This window comes from Amia ocellicauda, chromosome 22, assembly GCF_036373705.1.
Source record: "Amia ocellicauda isolate fAmiCal2 chromosome 22, fAmiCal2.hap1, whole genome shotgun sequence".
Lineage (NCBI taxonomy): Eukaryota > Metazoa > Chordata > Actinopteri > Amiiformes > Amiidae > Amia > Amia ocellicauda.
In genome coordinates this window covers 6,364,075-6,389,171 of record NC_089871.1, presented here as the reverse complement: position 1 = coordinate 6,389,171, position 25,097 = coordinate 6,364,075, and the positions used below count along the sequence as shown (strand labels likewise).

The following is a 25,097-nucleotide window of genomic DNA, read 5'->3' as shown; positions in this document are numbered from 1 at the left end:
GGCGGTGCTTGTGTACGTGGTACACAGTCTCTGATAGCCGGGCAGAGTTTGATTACAGGAGAGCGGCGCTGGCTGTTTGTCCTTCACTGGGAGTGTGTGACAGCAAGGGGACAAAACCGAAATACCCGTACGATATAGTTGGGAATCGTCATGTTGAAATAAGTACGAGGCAGCTTAAAGTCAGGGGAGTTGGACTCAGACGATGGAAAATGCCCAGCACCAAGTGTGTGAGAGCAACAACCGCACATGTGCCAATGGAAAGCAGATCCCGAATGGAGCCAGTCGCAGGGATTGGGAAAAGCGGCCGGGTCAGCGCACAGGATCACAGGAAAAGGTACGGCGCACCTCCACTGCAACCTTGCTGCTTTTCTGCACATGTGTCAGCAGTGTTGTTGTGTCCTGCGGGAAATGTATAATAATGCAGCTGTTTCGTTAATTAGGAATGGAAATTCCCGTTGACAGACAACTTCAAACGTCATATCCCATGTTGCTTCGCATTATACGTTATTATAATGTTGTGGATTATGATTCTGTTTATTCATAATAGTGTTGTCCCAGCTGAAAAATAAATGTTTGGCAACATTTGTAAAAGTTTGAAATACAGTGGAATTGCATTCGTGGTGTGTGGGAATGATTTATTAGTCCTGGGAAGTCAAAAAGTCTGATTAATGCCAAACCACTGTGACGTAGTAGGTGGAACGTGAATGTGAGTCCTCCTGGACAAGGACATCAGATTATATTTTTTTACTAATCAATGGGTCACTTGTACCATTTACTTAAAAACTAAAAGCTCCAGATTTTCTATAAGGTTGTATTGCTCTTTCAATTTGATGATATGGATACAAAGTGAACATGGGTATAAATTGAAATTGAAACCCATAATATCATGACCACAAACACTTGAACGACACATACATTATTTGGAATTCCTTTACAGAACAGTCTACAAAAAACACACACAACTTATAGGTTACATACCAGGTTGTGTTGGGTATCAGTAATGATTGGAAATCTGATTATCCTTATCATCCGTTACAATGGAAAGACCATTAAACGAAAAATTGATAGATAACTGTAATACTACAGAACAATGCATAATAAAAAAGTTTTTATTTCGGAGAACAGTAAGTGGGCTCGTGCTCAGTGCAACCAACCCACCATTTTCAACATAGAAAAAAGTACCACTGGCACCACAATGGACACTATAGTATTTTGTTTTCTTTCTAGCAAATGCTTTGTTAACCTTGTTAGCCAATTAACTCCTAGCCAACACACAATTAACTGGGTTTCCAGGTCACAATCGTGTGCTTGAATGAGTATAAACCAGGCCGTCTTAACCTTTACAAATGTGGCTCAGCTGAAAGTATAATATGTTTAATTTATTTTAGCTTAAGTTTTCATTGTGGTTTGGTATGAATAGGTAGGTACGATTTACTCCAAAAGGGTCATACAAATGTTTGACGATGCTGCATTGGAAATAAGATTAAAAGTTAAAGTCATTAAGCCCACACCTCATTAGTGAGTCGTTTGGTACGGCTTTAATCTGTTCCTACAGTACATCTGTTACTTGATTTTTCAACTCGGGCAGTCTAGGAATTATTAATCTCCTAGTAGCAGCCTAGACAGTGGGAGTCCTAGATTCAAGAAAGTTAGCTGTCAAGACACTGCATGCTTTGTTTGTTAATTTGCCAGGGATTTCTTACCAAAATGTATAGAAATTTATAATGCAAAAAATATAAATAAACTTGGAAAAAGGTGTGTATTCAGAACAAATGATACAGGATTTTGTTTCGCCAGTGACGGAATGAACACAACAACTGTAGCATGTTTTTTAAGATACTTTATGAAACCCCATGATTTATATAAATGACAAGCAGTTAATCTGTATGCAGTAAGTGTTCAACACTGATAAACTGCAGGGTGGATAGACTGCTAGAATTACACAGCTGAAAATATAAAGCAATGATGTAATCTGCAGATACGTTCATATTTTGCAAGATATGCCTTCCTAGCATGCAGTTGATCTCGCAGTGATTTTGTGCAAATCTGCTAAAGCTGTCTGTCTACAGCTTCTAAAAATATTAGGAGTAAGCCTGCTTTGTACCTGGCTCTTAACTGAACTTGGATAGCCTGGAATCAGGTGAAACGGGTGCATTGAGCCAGTGGCGTCTGAAGGACGCCACAGCGCCATGTGATTATCAGAGCATTATTGGAGAAAAGGAAAAACAAAAAGAGAAATAGGTCCTGCGTATAAGAGTCAGCATGCAAAACAAAACTGCAGCAACGTCAGATCAGCTGTATAAAGTAACCTTATAAGTCTATCCCGGTACCATAATCGGGGGGGTTATAAAGGTTAATAAAACTCTCAGTTCCTAATCGTTTTTTATTTCCCGACAAGGCTGAAGAGAAAGAGAGGTAGTTTTATTAATCCATTCCTGCTCCTAGGTGCCTGCCCAGCGATAGCCACAACTGCATTCTCAGTGTCTTGTGGTTGTGTGACGTGCAACCCCAAGCCCCCTTGACTTGGCATTGGTGTATGAAAGGCAGAAGCTGTGTTTTCATTTGACACATGGAAGACAGCAGCACACGTAATGTCTGCCGAAGGGCAGGATTGAACTCGCTGCAGCAGCAGTCTGGACTCAGTTTCTCCACAGTGTTGCCACACCCAGCAGGGGAATGCTGTGCTGCCAGTGCGAGAGGATCTGATTTGTATTTTCCACACTTAAATAACACTGATGCGCAATAGATGGCTGATATTTTCATGTAGCCCTCCTGATGTACACCAGGGGGTTTTCAGTATCTCGGAACAATGTTGTGTCATTATCATTACTCGGGAGGTCTACACAAAAATTACAATACAGTGTGATCAGTTCTGATGTGTGGGTATCTTTGCACAAATCGTGGCATGATCATGATTGTGTCCTTTGAAGAACACACTGCTGTGTTCATCGTGAAGAAAATACTTGTTTGTAAAAAAAAAAAAAAAACACACACACATACAAAAGCTTAAAGAAATGTATTTTATTAAAGTCATAAGTATTATTATTAGGCATTATTATTACAGTTCTAATTAAGTTTTCAAAAACAAAACAAATCCTAATTCCTTTTGTTAGTTACAGCCCAAGCAGGAAACATTGAGGGAATAAAAATAGTGCCTTTGAAACAAGGTGAGTCTGGCATTTGGGTATTTCCTTGTGATCATGCATAACTTCACGTATGTGTTTGTTACTGATTTCCAGAACACGTATAGCTTTCAAGTGGATTTTTCAATTTTCCAGTATAACACTGGGGGGAAATCCCTTTAACAAAGCAACATAATCTGCAGAGATATGAGCTAGTCTCTGTTCTGTGAACGCATGGCTTTGATCTCCTTCCCAGACTTTTTGGATTGGTGTGCAGTTTTAAGCTCATGTCTTTAACCTGTCGTCTGTCAAACTGAACACTAGACTAAATTCCTGATAGAGTTCACGAACATTTACAGACCTTTTTTTGAAAGTACAACCAGCTGTTAAACCATAAACCTGATGACAGTGCTCTCTCGTGTTTTTCCTCCAATGAAACTGAATGAGATGTATTCTTAGTGCTGTCAATGTTGTCTCCAGGCCAATGGCTTCAGAACGCAGACTCAGTCCCATCACCCCTCTCTCAATGACTGCTTGGATGGGGAAGTCAAAGCCTTCTTGATCGATGAAGGTGAATTACACACCTATGATGACCTCACTAAAGTCAACCCTGTCACCACAACTACAGGTAATATCTCCTCTGGAAATGACTGCTCACGTTTTTAACAGATTAGATTGAATTTGAAGATTGCTGATTCTGTTTAAACACCTGTAACTGTTCTCTGGGGAAATAAACAGCCTACATATTATGTCTCATTTCAGCAAAATGAATAGTAAAGACTAATTTTGTAACATCAGACTCCTATGTTACTCTTTCCTTGGTGTGGCCCGTGTCATTGTTCTGGTGTGCGGCGGGTCTAGTTATTGTTCTCCTTGCCTTGTAGTTCTGAAATGCCTGCAGGCGAGGTACTGTGCGAGGGTGTTTTACACTCATGCCGGCTGCACTCTGGTCGCTGTGAACCCATTCCAGCCCATTCCTCATCTCTACTCTCTGGCTGTGATGAAGGAATATCACAGCGCCCCCCAGCCACAGGTAGGGAGCTGAGAAACCCGTCCACACCGCATGGAACCAGTTAGTCAGAGAGTCATTTTAAAGAATAACTTCATATGGCAAAACCTAGCCCAGACGTTCAGAAAAAATGCTTTTCTCTCAGATGTAAAATGTATATTTTCCCCTCATGTTATGCTCCTTGTCTTCTTTTAATCATCAGACTGTAAGGAACATGTAAACGGGCTGCTTTACACGTGTGATGCATTTTAAAGAATCGGTTACTAATGATGCTTCATCTCCTCTCCTAGGAATTCAAGCCCCACATATTCATTGTGGCTGAGCAGGCGTACAGGAATGTACAGGGCCAAGTGGAGCCGGTGAACCAGTCCGTCATCGTCAGCGGAGAGAGTGGCGCTGGAAAGGTAAGCACTGTGCAATAGTGGCCGAGCTGTAGTCAGCAGAGTGACCTCTGTGCTGAAACTGCTGCCTCGCGGGCTGGTTAAAGGTAAATACTTCCTTCTCTTACAGACCTGGACCTCCCGCTGCCTCATGAAGTACTACGCTACTGTGGCAGCTCCCTCGACTTCCCAGCAGGGCCAGGACACGGTCCAGAGGGTGGAGAAGAGGGTACTGGACTCCAACCCTGTCATGGAGGCCTTTGGTGAGAATTGGTGCTCATAATTACACCCTGTACTGTGTTGCACTGGGATGTTTTTTGCACGTTCTTTAAGCAGATCATGGAATCTGTCCTGACTGGTGCGTGACATGCCTTCCATAATTGAGAGGTCTATAATCTTTTATCCAGTACTGTACTCCACGTTTCCATCAGGTTTTTCCTGTGATTGAAAGATAAGGAGAACTGAGATTGGGCTGTGCTTTTTCCATAGGGAACGCCTGTACGTCACGCAATAGCAACAGCAGTCGGTTTGGGAAATACATCCAGCTGCAGCTCAACAGGTCAGTCTGTTTGTCTGCAGTCATGAACCTTTTAGGCATTTGCAGGGTTGCTTGATATATGAACTATCTGGGCTGGATACCGTAAAGATGCCTGTTATTCTTTACCACGGTGTGTGTGATGCATGCCTTTCTGTGTTCCCACGATTTATTCCTGAGACAATGATTCTTTTAGCCTTTAATGTCCCAGGTTTCTGTCTGTCTGTCAGTCTGGCTCACTTGCTTAAGACTGATGTTTTCTTGACACTGTTGGTGACTAGATCGCAGCAGTTAGTGGGGGCTACCATACAGACATATCTATTGGAAAAGACCAGAGTGGCCTGCCAAGCTGCCAGCGAGCGCAATTTCCACATCTTTTACCAGGTCAGTAACGCACACAATCAGTCCACAAAAGCATGATTTTGTTCTTATATCCAAGCTAGGAATCCCTGTTCTTCATTGAGGCCTGGTTTTTCAGGGGATGCTCATACGATGCAATAGGGAGGACTCGCTGTTTTGATCATGGATTGTTTTCAAACTAGTTTCTCTCTCTTGCTTTCTCTCTAGATGATTAAGGGAGCCACAGAGGAGGAGAGACAGCAGTGGGAGATGCCACATGACGCACATTTTTCCTGGTTGCCAAATGTGGACAGAACCCTTGAAGGTAATTCATGGGGGGTTTCACAACACCGTGTCTTTACATGGTAGCCACAGATTATCCTCAATTTGTGACAGTTTAAAATGCAAAGAGTTGTGCCGCATTGTTTAATTTAATGTTGATTCTCAGTGGTTATGTAGATGCAATTAAGCGCTGTTAGTTTGAAATTTAGTTTTTTTTTTTTAATGAAAAGTTTGTCATGAAAGTTTGCCTCTAAGGACAGGGACATAGACCTTAAAAAATAAATACATTTGCAAATTAAAAAAATGAAAGCAATAGCTTTGCTTCTTTTCACATTCTTTGGATTCGATGCACTCTGGGGAACGGACAGATTTGCTTTAAAGCCAAGTAACTTGATCTTTTGACAGTACTGGTTTTGGTTTTGATTTTTGCAGAAGACTGTTTCACTGAAACCAAAGATGCAATGATGCACCTGGGCATTAACAGGCAGATGCAGGGACAGATATTCCAGGTAATGAAACACAGATGACTTATAAAGGCAAAAATGTGAAATGATCTGAGACTATCGAAACTTTCGAGTGTATTGACACATGTATGTCAATGTTTATTCATTTCAGTTTTGATTTTGAAGGTTTGTTGTTTATTGCAGAATCACATGATCATGTTCTACTGTTTAGAAAAAACAATATTCTGTGAGCATGTTTGTGTCGGAATAAGAACTCCAGCCCATTACTCTGATTCTGATCGGAAAAAATATTATTCACTTTGTGAGGATTTTTGTTATAAAGAAATGAATAAATTCAGGCTTTAACAAATGTACACATGAGCTATTGTATATACACTCACCTAAAGGATTATTAGGAACACCTGTTCAATTTCTCATTAATGCAATTTTCTAATCAACCAATCACATGGCAGTTGCTTCAATGCATTTAGGGGTGTGGTCCTGGTCAAGACAATCTCCTGAACTCCAAACTGAATGTCTGAATGGGAAAGAAAGGTGATTTAAGCAATTTTGAGCGTGGCATGGTTGTTGGTATACACTCACCTAAAGGATTATTAGGAACACCATACTAATATTGTGTTTGACCCCCTTTCGCCTTCAGAACTGCCTTAATTCTACGTGGCATTGATTCAACAAGGTGCTGAAAGCATTCTTTAGAAATGTTGGCCCATATTGATAGGACAGCATCTTGCAGTTGATGGAGATTTGTGGGATGCACATCCAGGGCACGAAGCTCCCGTTCCACCACATCCCAAAGATGCTCTATTGGGTTGAGATCTGGTGACTGTGGGGGCCAGTTTAGTACAGTGAACTCATTGTCATGTTCAAGAAACCAATTTGAAATAATTCGACCTTTGTGACATGGTGCATTATCCTGCTGGAAGTAGCCATCAGAGGATGGGTACATGGTGGTCATAAAGGGATGGACATGGTCAGAAACAATGCTCAGGTAGGCCGTGGCATTTAAACGATGCCCAATTGGCACTAAGGGGCCTAAAGTGTGCCAAGAAAACATCCCCCACACCATTACACCACCACCACCAGCCTGCACAGTGGTAACAAGGCATGATGGATCCATGTTCTCATTCTGTTTACGCCAAATTCTGACTCTACCATCTGAATGTCTCAACAGAAATCGAGACTCATCAGACCAGGCAACATTTTTCCAGTCTTCAACTGTCCAATTTTGGTGAGCTTGTGCAAATTGTAGCCTCTTTTTCCTATTTGTAGTGGAGATGAGTGGTACCCGGTGGAGTCTTCTGCTGTTGTAGCCCATCCGCCTCAAGGTTGTACGTGTTGTGGCTTCACAAATGCTTTGCTGCATACCTCGGTTGTAACGAGCGGTTATTTCAGTCAAAGTTGCTCTTCTATCAGCTTGAATCAGTCGGCCCATTCTCCTCTGACCTCTAGCATCAACAAGGCATTTTCGCCCACAGGACTGCCGCATACTGGATGTTTTTCCCTTTTCACACCATTCTTTGTAAACCCTAGAAATGGTTGTGCGTGAAAATCCCAGTAACTGAGCAGATTGTGAAAAACTCAGACCGGCCCGTCTGGCACCAACAACCATGCCACGCTCAAAATTGCTTAAATCACCTTTCTTTCCCATTCAGACATTCAGTTTGGAGTTCAGGAGATTGTCTTGACCAGGACCACACCCCTAAATGCATTGAAGCAACTGCCATGTGATTGGTTGGTTAGATAATTGCATTAATGAGAAATTGAACAGGTGTTCCTAATAATCCTTTAGGTGAGTGTATACCACTTAAATATAATCGGAATCATTAAAAGCCTCCCTCTTTTTTCTACTTTTCACGTGAGCCAGGTCCTTGCAGGGCTGCTCCAGCTGGGGAACGTGCATTTCTCTGCTCCTGCCAATGAGTCAAAGCCTTGTGAACTGCAGCAGCAGTCCAAAGGTAAAGCAGCTTCACCCCATCCCTTCCATGGCCTCTTCCCACGCAGAACTGTGAGTGCAAATTGATCCCTAAACATCTGTATGTTAAGTAGCCGTAATGATTGTTCCCTACTGCTCTCTGCTTTCTTCCAGCCTTCCTCCAGAAGACGGCCACCTTGCTGGGGTTGCCCACGGAGGAGCTGCTGTGCTGCCTCAGCGAGAGGACCATCAGGGCCGGGAGGCAGCAGCAGGTGCTGATGAAGCCCTGCCAACGCACCGAGTGCAGCATGCGGAGGGACTGCCTGGCCAAGCTGGTCTACGCCCGGTGAGTGTTGCCTGCCGCCCCCCTGAGTGTGTCCAGCTAGCGGGGAATGGGGCTCCGAGGCATTCTGCAGTGTAAATTTAACACATTTAACCCAAAGTCGCCTTATTATGAAGTTAGTGAACCCCAAAATAACTGCCGCTGCCCTCCAGAAGATACTAAGTATGGGACTAACTTTGTCCTACTGGAACAAAATGTGTAAAATCACCAAATGTATTGAGAATACTTGTAGCCTAACTGAACTATTCATAAACACAAATCTTTTTTTTACATATAACATAACATGCATTTACATTTTAGTTTTTGATGACAACATATTTGTAATGAGTTATGAACAGCAGCAATTACTGTGATGTACATGGATACAATTAATACCACAGCTATGTTTGTATTATTAATATAATAAACAATGTAAGCGTGGTTGGTTAAATGGTTTTATTATGCTATAATGCTATGAAATAACTGAGAATATATTGAAAGCTGTAATTATTATCCAGCTGAAAGTTGAATGCAATATTATATGCATAATATATTTGAAGTTATATATACTAATGATCTGTATGTAGCATATAGTCCACTATAGACAATATTACTAGTATATTAGGAGCTCCAACTCGGGACCAGGGCTCTCGGACAATTGCAATCAAACTCAAAGGCGAGTTTTTCACCAAAAGAAATGTAGCTACTGATGCTTTTTGTTACTTGTTGACGCCTGACATCTCTTGGCACTGACCACTGCATCTACAGCAGGGACCGGTTTTTGAGTAGCGATTTTCATGATGTCGTTCAGATGTCTTGTGTGTGAGCCGAGAGCGCAGTTGGGTCTTGTTGAAGTTCATAATGGAGAATGCTTGCTAACAAATACACTCACCTAAAGGATTATTAGGAACACCATACTAATACTGTGTTTGACCCCCTTTCGCCTTCAGAACTGCCTTAATTCTACGTGGCATTGATTCATTCTTTAGAAATGTTGGCCCATATTGATAGGATAGCATCTTGCAGTTGATGGAGATTTGTGGGATTAACATCCAGGGCACGAAGCTCCCGTTCCACCACATCCCAAAGATGCTCTATTGGGTTGAGATCTGGCGACTGTGGGGGCCAGTTTAGTACAGTGAACTCATTGTCATGTTCAAGAAACCAATCTGAAATGAATCGACCTTTGTGACATGGTGCATTATCCTGCTGGAAGTAGCCATCAGAGGATGGGTACATGGTGGTCATAAAGGGATGGACATGGTCAGAAACAATGCTCAGGTAGGCCGTGGCATTTAAACGATGCCCAATTGGCACTAAGGGGCCTAAAGTGTGCCAAGAAAACATCCCCCACACCATTACACCACCACCAGCAGCCTGCACAGTGGTAACAAGGCATGATGGATCCATGTTCTCATTCTGTTTACGCCAAATTCTGACTCTACCATCTGAATGTCTCAACAGAAATCGAGACTCATCAGACCAGGCAACATTTTTCCAGTCTTCAACTGTCCAATTTTGGTGAGCTTGTGCAAATTGTAGCCTCTTTTTCCTATTTGTAGTGGAGATGAGTGGTACCCGGTGGGGTCTTCTGCTGTTGTAGCCCATCCGCCTCAAGGTTGTACGTGTTGTGGCTTCACAAATGCTTTGCTGCATACCTCGGTTGTAACGAGTGGTTATTTCAGTCAAAGTTGCTCTTCTATCAGCTTGAATCAGTCGGCCCATTCTCCTCTGACCTCTAGCATCAACAAGGCATTTTCGCCCACAGGACTGCCGCATACTGGATGTTTTTCCCTTTTCACACCATTCTTTGTAAACCCTAGAAATGGTTGTGCGTGAAAATCCCAGTAACTGAGCAGATTGTGAAATACTCAGACCGGCCCGTCTGGCACCAACAACCATGCCACGCTCAAAATTGCTTAAATCACCTTTCTTTCCCATTCAGACATTCAGTTTGGAGTTCAGGAGATTGTCTTGACCAGGACCACACCCCTAAATGCATTGAAGCAACTGCCATGTGATTGGTTGGTTAGATAATTGCATTAATGAGAAATTGAACAGGTGTTCCTAATAATCCTTTAGGTGAGTGTATATTTAGTCCAAACATGGAAAGGATCTTGGAGGACAACGTCTTCAAGTTGATGTAGGCCAGATAGCAATGGTGATGTGATCAAAGCAGCAACTCCTGGCCTGGCGGTTTGTTTGTTTGTTTTCCGTGATCGAGAAGGTTCTTGTCTCATGCAGCAGCCTGTGTGCGCCTAGTGGACAATATAGGAACTACACATGCTGTCTTGATTATTGTATTTTTATAAATATATATGTATTCTCAAATAACACTTCGGACCGGTTTGGAAGATAGTACATTTCACCTATTTAACACTGGAACATCCGTCTTATATGAAATGGTGCATTGTGGGAGTTGCAAGGATTTCCGAAGGCGCTTTAAAGTTTGTATTAGAGACATCCCATCTTAACATATACAAGTTATTACTTCAACCAGCAATGTTTTCACCTGGCCTGACAAGAACGTTTTATCGACAAAATGCTGTCTCTGGTTGTCGGCTTAATTAATATTCATGAGCACGCAAAGCTACTGGCTTTGAACCCCTCGGTTTCTGTATTTAAGAGGCCAGCAGTCAGGCATATTAAAATTGTAGATATTTATAGGAATTCTTTGTTATGCTAAAATATGCTTAGTTTGCAACTGAAGTTTGGAAAACCTGTTTCCTGAAAATGCCAGATCACAGTTGACAATACCTGTGTGTTTTTGATCAACTGAAAGATAACATGGTAGTCAAATTACATTTTTGGTCAGATTACACTAACAGAGGTTTGTTGAGATGGAGTAAACCATAAATTAAATGTTTTTTTTCTTCACAGAATGTTCGACTGGTTAGTCGGGTTCATAAACCAAAGCATGTGTGCTGATTCATCCAGCTGGTGTAATTTCATAGGTATGCTCTTTGCTTGCTATTAAGTGCCTAAACATACCAAGAAGCCCTTTTTGGACAGAAAGCCCCCATTCACACCGATGTTGATGAAGTCATCCTTAAGATAAAATTGCATTATTTTAGGCAGAATTTTTTACAGGTGTAAGTACTTAATTAAATGATGCAGTTATTTACAAGGCTGGACTCTAATAAACTGACAATGTTAAAAGTTCAAAATGTAAGAGAATGTAGTTTTATAATGCATTGCCAGTAGTTCATAAAAACTGAATGTTTCATTGCATATCTATATGAAACCTCTACAAAAGAGACTTTTAAAAGCTGTCAGTCAAACCAGAAAGAGACCGAGAGCAGAAATGCCTTTATAAAGCTGTGCCCAGCTGGTGATTCGGCTCACAAAGAGGGGACTCTCTGTGGCAGAGGAGCTATTTTCATCCTGTTCCCTATATTAGGAACCCTGTTTTTAAAATAGTTTACTGAACTCTGTGGCCAGTGTTTTGTCCTCTCTGACTGTAATTGTTCTCTCTGTTATACCGGCAGGTCTGCTGGATGTCTATGGCTTTGAGAGCTTCCAGCAGAATAATCTGGAGCAGCTGTGTATTAACTACGCCAACGAGAAGCTGCAGCAGCACTTTGTGGCCCATTATCTGAAGGCCCAGCAGGTACTCCCGGCCCCAGAGCCAATCGTAACACACTCCTCCAGTTGCCTTTAGTCTCCTGCACTTCAGCTTTCAATACACTGACAGAATTCTGAACGTTTTCAAAGTAGCTTATTTTGCTTTAATCAGGGTTTTTACAATTATACATTTCTAATTTATATTAGGATAAGTTATCCATTTGCTCTTTTAGAGTTTAATGATCTCACCACTGGCACTTCTTTTGTATGTTGCCTCTCTGGTCTTCCTACTGAGAGGTATGCATTGGTATTGTGCCCGTCACCCCAGGCATTCTTATAGGTGATGTCATTGCTAGAAGGAAGGAGGAAGGTTGGAGAGATGGAAGGAAGTAAATAAGTAAATATGAGTGAGATGTAACTGTACCCGTCTGGCATCCACTGCCTGCCAATACAAGTGCTCCTTGTATTTCCCCACTGGGGGGTGGTTTGTTGACGTGATTTTGCTTTAAAATAGGCACTGATGTGTGAGTCTTTCAGTGGTTTGGGGTTTGACTCTGTTGAAACTGGAATCTCTGTAGGTGAAAATAATCAGAAAATAGTCACTGCTGTGCTTCTTCCCTCCAAAACATCTGTAAACCCAGCATCCCTTCTCTCTCCCTTATGCAGGAGGAATATGTTGCCGAGGGATTGAACTGGTCCTTCATTAGCTACCAGGACAACCAGGGCTGCTTGGACCTCTTTGAGAGCAGCCCCGTCAGTGTCTTCTCCTTGCTCAATGAGGTCAGACTACGGCCCGGCCTTCCTTTTCTATCTCCAGTTTAGTCTAGATCGCCCAATGTGTGAGGTGCCAAAATCAGACAAAGCACAAACCCGGTGCAAAATGGAGGGCAAACTCGAGATGAGAAATTTTGGACATTTGGAATCTGATATTTTGATAGTGTGATCTTTTAGTGTAAGAGCAGATGTTACAGCTCAAAAATAAGTAATTGTACACACCACACCGCGTGATCTTTTTTGTATTCCACAATTGGTGGATTTAGGGGTTCGTCTCGTGTAATCTGACCCCTCGTCTCTGTCCAGGAGTGCCGTTTGAACCGCACCTCAGACGCTAAGCAGTTCGAGACGCGTCTGGAGAAAGCCCTGTCCGACAACGCCTGTGTGAGCTGGGACAAGTTCGATGCCAGGCCGCACTTCATGGTGTCTCATTACGCTGGCGCAGTCTGCTACCAGATTGAGGGCATGATGGAGAAGAACAAGGTGAGCGGCGAGGACGCGACGGAGAAATCCGCTCTGGCGATTGCCTCGGCGTGTCCCGGCTGAGTGCATTGTGTTGTCTGTTTGCAGGACCCTGTGCCTCCAGAGCTCATCAGCCTGCTGGAGAAATCCCAAGACACCTTGCTCCGAGGCCTGTTTGCCAATTATAACGAGGAGCAGAACGACACCAGGGGCCACAGCAAAGTCATCACTGTGGTCTCCAAATTTAAGGTACGTTGCAATCTCTCTCTAGCTACAGCCAAGGTGAATCAGCCAAGCACGTATTTTTGTCCTATGATGGGGGATGCTCCTCCATTTTTTATTGATGCAGATGGGTGGCTTTGTTTTTTTCCTTCACCTTCTCTCTTTGTTCAGCAAGGTTTCCAGTAGAAGTGCTTTTCTACTTCTGTCAATTTGCTCTTTGCTGCTAGGGTTATTATTAGTGGGCATAATTCCATTATATGAGGACACTGAATATAATAAAATATAACAAATAACCCACAGACACAATACTATCATTTCCAGTAACTTTTTTTTTTAGTTCTACATGTGTATGAGCTTTCAATCAATCAGTCTTGAATCTATATAACCTTCATATGCACAGGTTAGGACTGGTGTAAGTGTTCTAGATTTGGATACATTTTCCTTGATAGGGTACCTGATCGTTGTAACGTGTGCAGGAATGTAAGAGTGACTGCCCTGTGGTCTGGAGGGATCAGTCAGTGTAACGTATTGTGCATTGTGGCCCCGCAGAGCTCACTGGACAGCCTGATGGGTATTCTGCACAGCACCACGCCACACTACACGAGGTGCATCAAACCCAACACAGACTGCCGGCCACTCACCTTTAAAAAGGAGGAGGTAGTTCCCTGGATTTAACTTTGTTACTTATAAATTCTGCATTTTGTGCTAAATTCCTCAAAGATAAAGTTATAGTTCACTCTGTATTACTGTATTAAGCCATGTTTCTCCAAGTACTCGCAGCAGTCATTCATCTGATTTAAAATATCTAATTCAGTATTTAATAGAACAGCACCACAGGGTTATTTCTTATTGCTCAGGGTATCCTGTGTCCATTTTAGGGATGACACCAGAGCAAGCATGTTAAAGATGCCCGTTTACCCTGTAATATCGGATGACTGAAGGACTTTCTCGTCCAATACCAGGTCATTGCACAGCTGGAAGCCTGTGGCATTGTGGAGTCCATCAACATCAGTGCGGCTGGGTTTCCTATCCGGTATGTGACAGTGCACTGTAAATGCTTTATTCATGTTATTGTTTCAGGGGGGCATCAAAGGATAATTACATGTTCTTACAGCTGCACACGTGTGGTTTAGTGGTTTATTTCCAATCAGCAGACACAGTGTCATCCATGAACCAGCTGCTGATGTCAGAGGGTTTAACTCAGCCACTAGGTGGAGCTGCCATCCCCTTACGTCTGTTCCAATACACGCTTTTCTTATTTTCCTAATTTAGCTTTTCATAGACACTCAAGATTCAAAAGACTCATGCAAAACCTTTCATTTTTTGTGAAGCTTAACCAAGTGTTTTTGAGAGATAATCCTTCAGGACTGGGCTCTTTTTGGTCACTTTTGACTCCTTTGCTTTAAAAAATCGAAGAAAATCCAATTTATAGTGTAGCACTGAAATTGCGCTCCCTTTTTTAGAACATCCTGGGGAACATTGTGAAGTGTGTCATAATTTGCTTCTATTGATTTTAAAATAAAATATTTTATCTATATTTTATACACTCACCTAAAGGATTATTAGGAACACCTGTTCAATTTCTCATTAATGCAATTATCTAACCAACCAATCACATGGCAGTTGCTTCAATGCATTTAGGGGTGTGGTCCTGGTCAAGACAATCTCCTGAACTCCAAACTGAATGTCTGAATGGGAAAGAAAGGTGATTTTAGGTGGCATGGTTGTTGGTGCCAGACGGGCCGGTCTGAGTATTTCACAATCTGCTCAGTTACTGGGATTTTCACGCACAACCATTTCTAGGGTTTACAAAGAATGGTGTGAAAAGGGAAAAACATCCAGTATGCGGCAGTCCTGTGGGCGAAAATGCCTTGTTGATGCTAGAGGTCAGAGGAGAATGGGCCGACTGATTCAAGCTGATAGAAGAGCAACTTTGACTGAAATAACCACTCGTTACAACCGAGGTATGCAGCAAAGCATTTGTGAAGCCACAACACGTACAACCTTGAGGCGGATGGGCTACAACAGCAGAAGACCCCACCGAGTACCACTCATCTCCACTACAAATAGGAAAAAGAGGCTACAGTTTGCACAAGCTCACCAAAATTGGACAGTTGAAGACTGGAAAAATGTGGCCTGGTCTGATGAGTCTCGATTTCTGTTGAGACATTCAGATGGTAGAGTCAGAATTTGGCGTAAACAGAATGAGAACATGGATCCATCATGCCTTGTTACCACTGTGCAGGCTGGTGGTGGTGGTGTAATGGTGTGGGGGATGTTTTCTTGGCACACTTTAGGCCCCTTAGTGCCAATTGGGCATCGTTTAAATGCCACGGCCTACCTGAGCATTGTTTCTGACCATGTCCATCCCTTTATGACCACCATGTACCCATCCTCTGATGGCTACTTCCAGCAGGATAATGCACCATGTCACAAAGGTCGAATCATTTCAAATTGGTTTCTTGAACATGACAATGAGTTCACTGTACTAAACTGGCCCCCACAGTCACCAGATCTCAACCCAATAGAGCATCTTTGGGATGTGGTGGAACGGGAGCTTCGTGCCCTGGATGTGCATCCCACAAATCTCCATCAACTGCAAGATGCTATCCTATCAATATGGGCCAACATTTCTAAAGAATGAATCAATGCCACGTAGAATTAAGGCAGTTCTGAAGGCGAAAGGGGGTCAAACACAGTATTAGTATGGTGTTCCTAATAATCCTTTAGGTGAGTGTACATTCTTTTACAAAATGTTAAGATTTGTTTCTATGCTGCATAGTGTTTAAAATGACATAAATATCTAAAACTTGTTATTTAGTGACCTTAGGTAACATTCTGAGAGTTTTGTTGAAATACACTCACCTAAAGGATTATTAGGAACACCATACTAATACTGTGTTTGACCCCCTTTCGCCTTCAGAACTGCCTTAATTCTACGTGGCATTGATTCAACAAGGTGCTGAAAGCATTCTTTAGAAATGTTGGCCCATATTGATAGGATAGCATCTTGCAGTTGATGGAGATTTGTGGGATGCACATCCAGGGCACGAAGCTCCCGTTCCACCACATCCCAAAGATGCTCTATTGGGTTGAGATCTGGTGACTGTGGGGGCCAGTTTAGTACAGTGAACTCATTGTCATGTTCAAGAAACCAATTTGAAATGATTCGACCTTTGTGACATGGTGCATTATCCTGCTGGAAGTAGCCATCAGAGGATGGGTACATGGTGGTCATAAAGGGATGGACATGGTCAGAAACAATGCTCAGGTAGGCCGTGGCATTTAAACGATGCCCAATTGGCACTAAGGGGCCTAAAGTGTGCCAAGAAAACATCCCCCACACAATTACACCACCACCACCAGCCTGCACAGTGGTAACAAGGCATGATGGATCCATGTTCTCATTCTGTTTACGCCAAATTCTGACTCTACCATCTGAATGTCTCAACAGAAATCGAGACTCATCAGACCAGGCAACATTTTTCCAGTCTTCAACTGTCCAATTTTGGTGAGCTTGTGCAAATTGTAGCCTCTTTTTCCTATTTGTAGTGGAGATGAGTGGTACCCGGTGGGGTCTTCTGCTGTTGTAGTCCATCCGCCTCAAGGTTGTACGTGTTGTGGCTTCACAAATGCTTTGCTGCATACCTCGGTTGTAACGAGTGGTTATTTCAGTCAAAGATGCTCTTCTATCAGCTTGAATCAGTCGGCCCATTCTCCTCTGACCTCTAGCATCAACAAGGCATTTTCGCCCACAGGACTGCCGCATACTGGATGTTTTTCCTTTTTCACACCATTCTTTGTAAACCCTAGAAATGGTTGTGCGTGAAGATCGCAGTAACTGAGCAGATTGTGAAATACTCAGACCGGCCCATCTGGCACCAACAACCATGCCACGCTCAAAATTGCTTAAATCACCTTTCTTTGCCATTCAGACATTCAGTTTGGAGTTCAGGAGATTGTCCTGACCAGGACCACACCCCTAAATGCATTGAAGCAACTGCCATGTGATTGGTTGGTTAGATAATTGCATTAACGAGAAATTGAACAGGTGTTCCTAATAATCCTTTAGGTGAGTGTATATTGATGTTTGGGCAAATTGTACGACTTTTTCATTTGAGTGATTTTTCTTTATAGGCTTATCAGTGATTCATGTATCTTTCAAATATATATCCATAAAATCTTCATAAATGTTGTCTGTGGCTGCTGCAGATGTCACTTTCACTTTAAACTTAAAATCCTGTCCTCTGTGACATCACACAAGAAACAAACATACCAGGGGTTACATAAACATAGACTGAATGTTTGGTCAATCCCACAGTGCATCGTTGGAATGTTGACATGGCTGACGCTTCTCTAAAACAACGATGATCCCGACATACATCATTAATACAACAGCAGCCCACTTTAATGATATTGTGTTTCCACGATACCAGTCCTTAATAAAACTTTTAGGCAGAAAAAAATAACAGTTTTACAAAGATCTGATTGGCAACGAACATCCTTTCCTTGTCTCCAGGATTCCATATCTTAACTTCGTGATGCGTTATGGGCTGATCGCTAACTTCAAGATCTCCTCTAAAGCAATGAACAACACTGGTGAGTCTTCGATTAGGACACTCTTTGTCATTTGTCAGTGGGGTTATATTACTATAATACATCCTATCTTACTCCTTACAGGGTAAACTATAAGGAAGCAGTTTGTGTGATAGGTGTCTCCTGGCCGGGCATTTTATTTATCTGCTTGTTATCTGAGCAGAAATGAAATAGTCAGTTGTAGGTAACCACTCACAAAGTGTTGGACGCTTAATTTTTTGGGTTCTTTAAAAGGAGAAAATCATGTTGTTACTATTTCTTCCAGTTAAACAGGATTACCCCAATTCACTTTACACATCCTGATTCGATTTGAACGCAATCGATACTTTTCTTTTAAAATGTCAGTGATACAAAATCTCTTGCGCATGCCTTTGCTGCTGTGTGAAATCTCTCTTGCTTTTAAAGACATCTCTCCTACCTCCTTTCTTTCCTTTCCCTCTTTCCTGTCTCTCCTTTTCCATGCTTCCTCGCTGCAGTTTCATCCTTCTCCTACTCCACTCTTCCTCCTACCCTGCCTTTGGCCTTCAAGAGAAGGGACTTGTTTAATTGGAGGCCATAAAAATATCACAAATGTATTTTAAAGAATGGTATTTTAATCGAAACCTGGAAGGTAAAAAGCATGTTTAATAATCATTTTCACTTAACCTTTCAATAATGGTGACATTTCATTCTCTTGAAATTATATTTTACTGCAAAACAGTGCCCCTGCTAGCATGGTAAACTCCAGTGTGACCAGATTTCAATTGGTTCCTGCCGACAACACCGAACCTACTCTATCTATGATATGATACCCCCTGTCCTAGGGTCAGAGACGGAGAAGGACACCCTGGGCACTGCAGTCAGTGACATACTCCGCATTGCCCTGCCTGACCCACCTGTCGCTGCCTCGGACCTCCCTGACCACCAGCCTCGCTGTTCACTGGTGCACTGTGGGAAAACCAAAATCTTCATCACTCATGCCATGGTAAGCACACTGAACTGATTAGCTTAAAATTATTTTTGAAAGTCCTGAGGGCTGATGGGAAGTGACCAATATGACCAAGCTGCCTGTGCTGGAGTCTGGGAGTTGGGTGACCAAACGCTGTCCCTCAGCCTGGGTTGCGTGGTTTGAGAGCCAGGTTCAAGCCTTCCTCTTCCTCTTTCACAGCTGGAACTACTGGAAGCCGAGCGGGGCCGAGCTCTCTCCCGCCATGCGTCTTGCATCCAGTGGTGCTGGAGGCGCTACTGCAGCAGGAAACGGGCCAGCCAGAGACGCGCTGCGACACTCATCCAAGCAGGTAAGTGTCCACACGCTGTCCGGGGCTGCTCTGGGCTCAGCGTCTCCTCTCACAGCCTGCTCAGATCGCTGCCAGGCACTGTTTTGACATGTCTGTGGGTTTCTTTTTCTTCAGACTCCAAACAAATGAGGAAAACACAGAATAACACACGTGGTGTCTCAAGCGGCCTCGCATTCTGTGGCCAATGCCAATCTATGCTTTAAAGTCCGAGGGCTGTGAGGAACATCTAATTAGCTAGTATCTTCTGTGTGTCTGGCATTACTTCACAGTATTATGTCTGTTATTTTAGTTCAAGCCCATTTAGTAACAAGACCTTTCTTTCCTTAGCTGTGCGTTCCTGGTTACTGAGGAGAGAGGTCCTCAAATGGCACACGGCCGCCACCCGCATCCAGAGAAGCTGGAGAACGTGGAGGGTAAGAAATCGATTCCAACATGTTTCAGTTTCACTTGAGTCCTCATTTTGCTAATGCACATTTGCACAGAAACGTAGGAAATGCCCAATTTCATAGTCATTACAAACCTCGATACCACTTGGTTCTGTCTGAACTTATGCCTTTCCCGCTGTGCTGGGTATGTTCAGTGTTGGAGTCGTTGCTGATAAAAAGTAATATATTAGTTGTTCGTTTCATGAGAAAAAGTAATCATTAGAATGATATATTCATTCATTTAAAATGTAGCGTGTTATATTACTCGTTTTATATAGGTATAAAAGGAGAGGTATAAAAAATGATTGACGCTTACTCCAGTGACCGATGTCTGTGCTTTTAATCCTGTGTGTGTGTAGATTGCCCGGAGTGGATTTCATAATAACGCTTGCATTACATTTAAGCTGTGTGTGTCTGATCACAGCAGAAAGTAACTAATATTATTAGTGAAATTACTTGTACTTACTGTATTTTTGCACTTATGTTGTAAGTCGCCCTGGATAAGGGCATCTGCCAAGAAATAAAATAGATAAATAATAATAATAATAATTAAAACACTAACTCGTTAACCCCAACTCATGATGTGCAATTCTCCAGGCTACGATGGAGGCCCTAGCTAAAGCGGAGCTGGATGACAATCTGGACGTGACAGAGCTGAGCGTCTCCCTGCCGGGCTCCCCCGTCCAGACGACGTGGCACTCCATACAGCTGGCCTCCTCCCCGGGGCCAGATCTGCTGCGCTCCTGGCCGGTCGATCTGGCCCTGACCTCCTCTCCCACCATCAGCCTTACTGTGACTGCCAGTGGCATCCCGAAAGGGTTGTCTCTGATGGCCTGTCTGAAGCTCTCCTTCAGGAAGACCACCTACCAGGTGGAGACCAACCAGTTTGAGCAGGGAGTGGCTTCAATCAGGGCCAAGCCTCAGGTAATCCAGCCTCCACTCAGGGCAATGTGGCTGTCTGTGAGTGAATGGCAACATGCTAACATGACTGATATTAAAACTTTAACATAGAGAGTTAGTACGGAGCTCTGTACTAAGGTGCGTACTAGCTAGTTCGGTACTATCTCGGGATCATCCTGCACACTAAAGTTAGTACCCATTGCAACAATAAAAGAGGTGGAGCAGAGTTGGAGACTAGCTGATCCCCAGGTTTTGTACGGTACTAAGGATTAAGTGTGTTGTTATGTTACCAAACAGGAGTGAAGTCAGGGAAGAGGCCAGGCCTCGACTCCACTAGCAAACCTGAGCAGAGCGCCACCGCTGACGTTCTGATGCTGCTGTGCTTTGGCAATGCTAATCGAGTTAAAATGTGAATGCCATCTAACACTATATACACCGATCAACCATAACATTATGACCACCTGCCTAATATTGTGTAGGTCCCCCTTTTGCCACCAAAACAGCCCTGACCCGTCGAGGCATGGACTCCACTAGACCTCTGAAGGTGTGCTGTGGTATCTGGCACCAAGACGTTAGCAGCAGATCCTTTAAGTCCTGTAAGTTGCGAGGTGGGGCCTCCATGGATCAGACTTGTTTGTCCAGCACATCCCACAGATGCTCGATTGGATTGAGATCTGGGGAATTTGGAGGCCAAGTCAACACCTTGAACTCGTGATTCATCAGACCAGGCCACCTTCTTCCATTGCTCCGTGGTCCAGTTCTGATGCTCACGTGCCCATTGTAGGTGCTTTCGGCAGTGGACAGGGGTCAGCATGGGCACCCTGACTGGTCTGCGGCTACGCAGCCCCATACGCAACAAACTGCGATGCACTGTGTGTTCTGACTCCTTTCTATCAGAACCAGCATTAACTTTTTCAGCAATTTGAGTTACAGTAGCTCGTCTGTTGGATCGAACCACACGGGCCAGCCTTCGCTCCCCACGTGCATCAATGAGCCTGTGCCGCCCATGACCCTGTCGCCAGTTCACCGCTTTTCCTTCCTTGGACCACTTTTGATAGGTACTGACCACTGCAGACCGGGAACACCCCACAAGAGCTGCAGTTTTGGAGATGCTCTGACCCAGTCGTCTAGCCATCACAATTTGGCCCTTGCCAAAGTCGCTCAGATCCTTACGCTGCCCATTTTTCCTGCTTCTAACACATCAACTTTGAGAACAAAATGTTCACTTGCTGCCTAATATATCCCACCCACTGACAGGTGCCATGATAACGAGATTATCAGTGTATTCACAACACCTGTCAGTGGTCATAATGTTATGGCTGATCGGTGTATATGATACATTTATTTTAGGAGCATAATCGATAATGCAATTTCTGCAGCAATGTTTTTTTTTTTGTGATGTTACAATTTAATAATTTAAACTCAATTTAAATTAAACATATTTAAACCTATCTAAACGTCTTTATGGCAAAATAAAAAATATATAGCCAAAGGCTAAATTGCATTTCCCATTGCACTTTATTTCCCTAAACGAGTCCCAAAAACAACATTATCTAGACTAAGCATTTAATACTAATCTGGTCTGAATGATTTTAAAGAAAATAACAGGTGTAGTGCACAGGCGGAGGTTTGGACCCGGCACCTCCATCACCGCCCCGCTGTCCAGAGCTGCAGCTCTCAGCACTGATCCAGTCCTGCCCGGGCACGGTGTACAGATATACTATATTGGCTTATACTAATATATGAAGTCAGCTATAGACTAACAGCAGCTCAATTGTATTATAACTCCATATTATTAATATAATATTGCATTACAATTCCTGCTGGGTAATAATAATTCCTGTAGAGCTTTCAATATATTCTCAGTTATTTCATAGTTTTTAATAAAATCTTTCAACCGACTTATTTTATTCTAATTTTAATTATGTTTTTTGTTAGCTGTGGTGTCAATTTCACCAGTGTACTCCAGAGCATTATTACTAAATTAGTTTGTCAATGTCAATAACAAAAACGTAAGTATTTGATTATATAAAACAAAACGATTTGTGGTTATGAATCAAGTTATGAGTAGTTACGAAAGTAGTCAATTCCTTTCCGATTTGGCATATTTTGTTCCCCTTAGTACAGCAGTATCTATAGTTAGTCTGTAGCTATAGGACTAAGTTAGTCCTGTACTTAGTCTCCTCTAGAGGGCAGCAGCAGTGATTTTGGGGTTCGTTGCAATGGAGACCTTGTTTAGTCCACAGCTGGGGACTAACTTCAGCTGCAGAGTTCATTGCAATAGGTATTAAACCTACAGACTAGTTTAGTACGGAGCTGCATACTAACCATGGGATCATCTCCAGGTTAGTACACAGCTTTCAGATCGTTGCACTTGACCCTATATGTTTTCCTTTTATTTGTAAATGAATCCACGTATTTTGCTTTGGATTAGAACTGCAAACCCAATAATTGATCAGATTCTCACCCCCAACAAACGAAACAAAACATGCTGTGAATGACTTCACAAGTTAAGAGGACTTTTGCATTTTTTCTCAAAACTTTACATTAAACTCTATACATTTGTACCATGTTCAGGTTTCCTGTGGAACATTACCTTTACATTTACAAGGGTGTAGTTTCACTCGGGCAAAACTGTGTCATTGTAATACACATGTATCTGTTTTGTACAAAATTCTGTATCTGATTCAGTCGTTAAGACTTAATCCATTGTTGTTGTTGTTTATTCTATTTATAGGAATCGATCAAATATCACTTCCAGCGATCTCCATTGCTGTACGCTAACATCTGCCCACAGAAGGATGGAGTCACCGGGTTTAACCAGATTTTACTGGATAAACCATGATTTTGAGTTCATGTTCTTCCATTAGCCAACCCTAAAAGTGGCCTTCAACATTTTTAACACTTGACTCTCAGGCCGTTTTTTTTTGTACTGTTTATTTATTTGTGTGTTATCTTCTATCAATGAAAGACAAAATTGTGGCCTTTCACATTCATGTCTGCATATTTTTTAGTTTTGATACAATTTATCGGAATGCCGATGATATAAAAATAAAGGGGTTGTGTGTAAAGGGTTTTAAATTACTGCACTTTGGGAAATGTATACAAGTGTGTGTTTTTATACAGGAGAGACTTTTGCTGCCTTTGAAATCCAGAACACTATTTATAATCAGTGTTTACTCTGCTGATCTCGGGCCTTCATGCATGGGAGCTTAATAAGCAATAAGCTCTTTGTTGTATTATTATATGATGCAAAAAAGTGTTTTTTTGATTTTTTTTCTATTTTACTAAAATGTATATTCATGTTAGTGTTTTGTCTTTGATGGGGAAGAAATTCCATGTCAGTATGTATCAAAAACACTTGGTAAGAGCTGAGGAAAGAACATATATCCTAATTTAGAATTGTATTATATCATAGTGGATGTCTTTGTTTTTAATCAATTCACTGCAACATTCAAATGCCATTGTAGTTGCTACTGTTCAGAGCATCAGTGACTTCCAACAATGGGAAAGAGGTTAAGAATGGTAAGATTTTGAGAGACCAGGGAGACAGACCACCAGACAATTATGTGAAATGTCAAACTCAGTTGTGTGCAATTTATTTGTGTTCAACCTGTTTTAAAGTTATCATGCTTTTCTATCATGATTTAGCCTTAGCATTTTGGTGAGATGTTTTCGTGTTTGATTTGAACCTTAATGGATGGATGTGCAATGGTCTGTTAAACAGTAAACAAGTATGTGGTTGAAGCTGAAAATTTGGGAACATCAGACTGGATAGGATCCTTGGATCACTTAGTTATTAATGGACACCAAATGAGCACAATGGGATGAATGGCCTCCTCTCATTTGTAAACTTTCTCATGTTCCTATGTTCACTAAAACAAATTGCACATCTACCAGCCATTTTGAGTGCCTCTTATTCGGTGTGAGTAGGGGCAGTCATAGAAAGATTTTTCTTCCATCTTTAAACACACATGGAACAATTTTATTTTGACGTGTATGCTGCTCTTCTCAAAACAAATCCACTATGAATATGTACTACTTTATCGCTACTCTTCATTCCTTTCGGGGCTGATGTTTCACAATACGCTGAAACTCCATCCTTGACAAGGACTGAATCTTTGTCAACACGTGCTGCTAGGTGTCCGATCAGCCTTTTTTGATTCCAATTTGGATAAAACTGCCATCTTGTCTGTTGCTTGTACCAAAACTTAATGGCAGTGGAAATGCACAATATTTCACTACAATGGGAGGCATCATTGAACTTCATATCGCTGGTATCGCTCCTGAATAACTGTATTATTGATGATGTCTTTGCATTTGACACTTTATTGTATAAAACTTGCAAACCTTCAGGAGTACTGCATCTGGAATTATTTATGAAAAATCAAATGAATAACCCAAGTATTGATTTTAAGGTGACTACACGTGCCAATAAATGCTTTTTATTTTATGTATCGCTGCTTTTGAATTGTTCTGTCAGTTCCTATTCTTAGGCACAGGCCCCCCCAG

At 42.2% G+C, this 25,097-nt stretch overlaps 1 protein-coding gene across 2 annotated transcripts; it reads left to right on the top strand.

The window, feature by feature from the left end:
* The first annotated feature begins 20 nt into the window (after positions 1-20).
* On the top strand, positions 21-25,042 carry LOC136718036 (unconventional myosin-XIX). Of its 2 annotated transcripts, XM_066695648.1 has the most exons (24): positions 21-334; positions 3,603-3,750; positions 4,007-4,155; positions 4,422-4,535; positions 4,642-4,774; positions 5,001-5,070; positions 5,328-5,430; positions 5,614-5,710; positions 6,100-6,176; positions 7,996-8,086; positions 8,218-8,389; positions 11,246-11,319; positions 11,854-11,975; positions 12,596-12,709; positions 13,010-13,186; positions 13,274-13,414; positions 13,937-14,044; positions 14,350-14,420; positions 17,907-17,986; positions 18,787-18,947; positions 19,131-19,260; positions 19,588-19,673; positions 20,283-20,609; positions 23,323-25,042. In XM_066695648.1, the coding sequence occupies exons 1-24, from the start codon at positions 203-205 to the stop codon at positions 23,428-23,430; spliced, it is 2,985 nt and encodes a 994-aa protein (XP_066551745.1). In that variant the 5' UTR covers positions 21-202; the 3' UTR covers positions 23,431-25,042. The 2 variants fall into 2 exon arrangements, with proteins under 2 accessions (XP_066551745.1, XP_066551746.1); XM_066695649.1 differs by lacking the exons at positions 18,787-18,947; positions 19,131-19,260; positions 19,588-19,673; positions 20,283-20,609; positions 23,323-25,042 and adding an exon at positions 18,460-18,750.
* The last annotated feature ends 55 nt before the right edge of the window (positions 25,043-25,097 follow it).

What these genes read in the sequence shown, in the direction of transcription:
- LOC136718036 (XM_066695648.1), top strand. Translation starts at nt 203, where the DNA reads ATGGAAAATGCCCAGCACCAAGTGTGTGAGAGCAACAACCGCACATGT. An exon ending in ATTATCTGAAGGCCCAGCAG is followed by an intron (nt 11,976 to 12,595) that starts GTACTCCCGGCC and finishes TCCCTTATGCAG; the next exon opens with GAGGAATATGTTGCCGAGGG. An exon ending in CAATCAGGGCCAAGCCTCAG is followed by an intron (nt 20,610 to 23,322) that starts GTAATCCAGCCT and finishes TTCTATTTATAG; the next exon opens with GAATCGATCAAATATCACTT.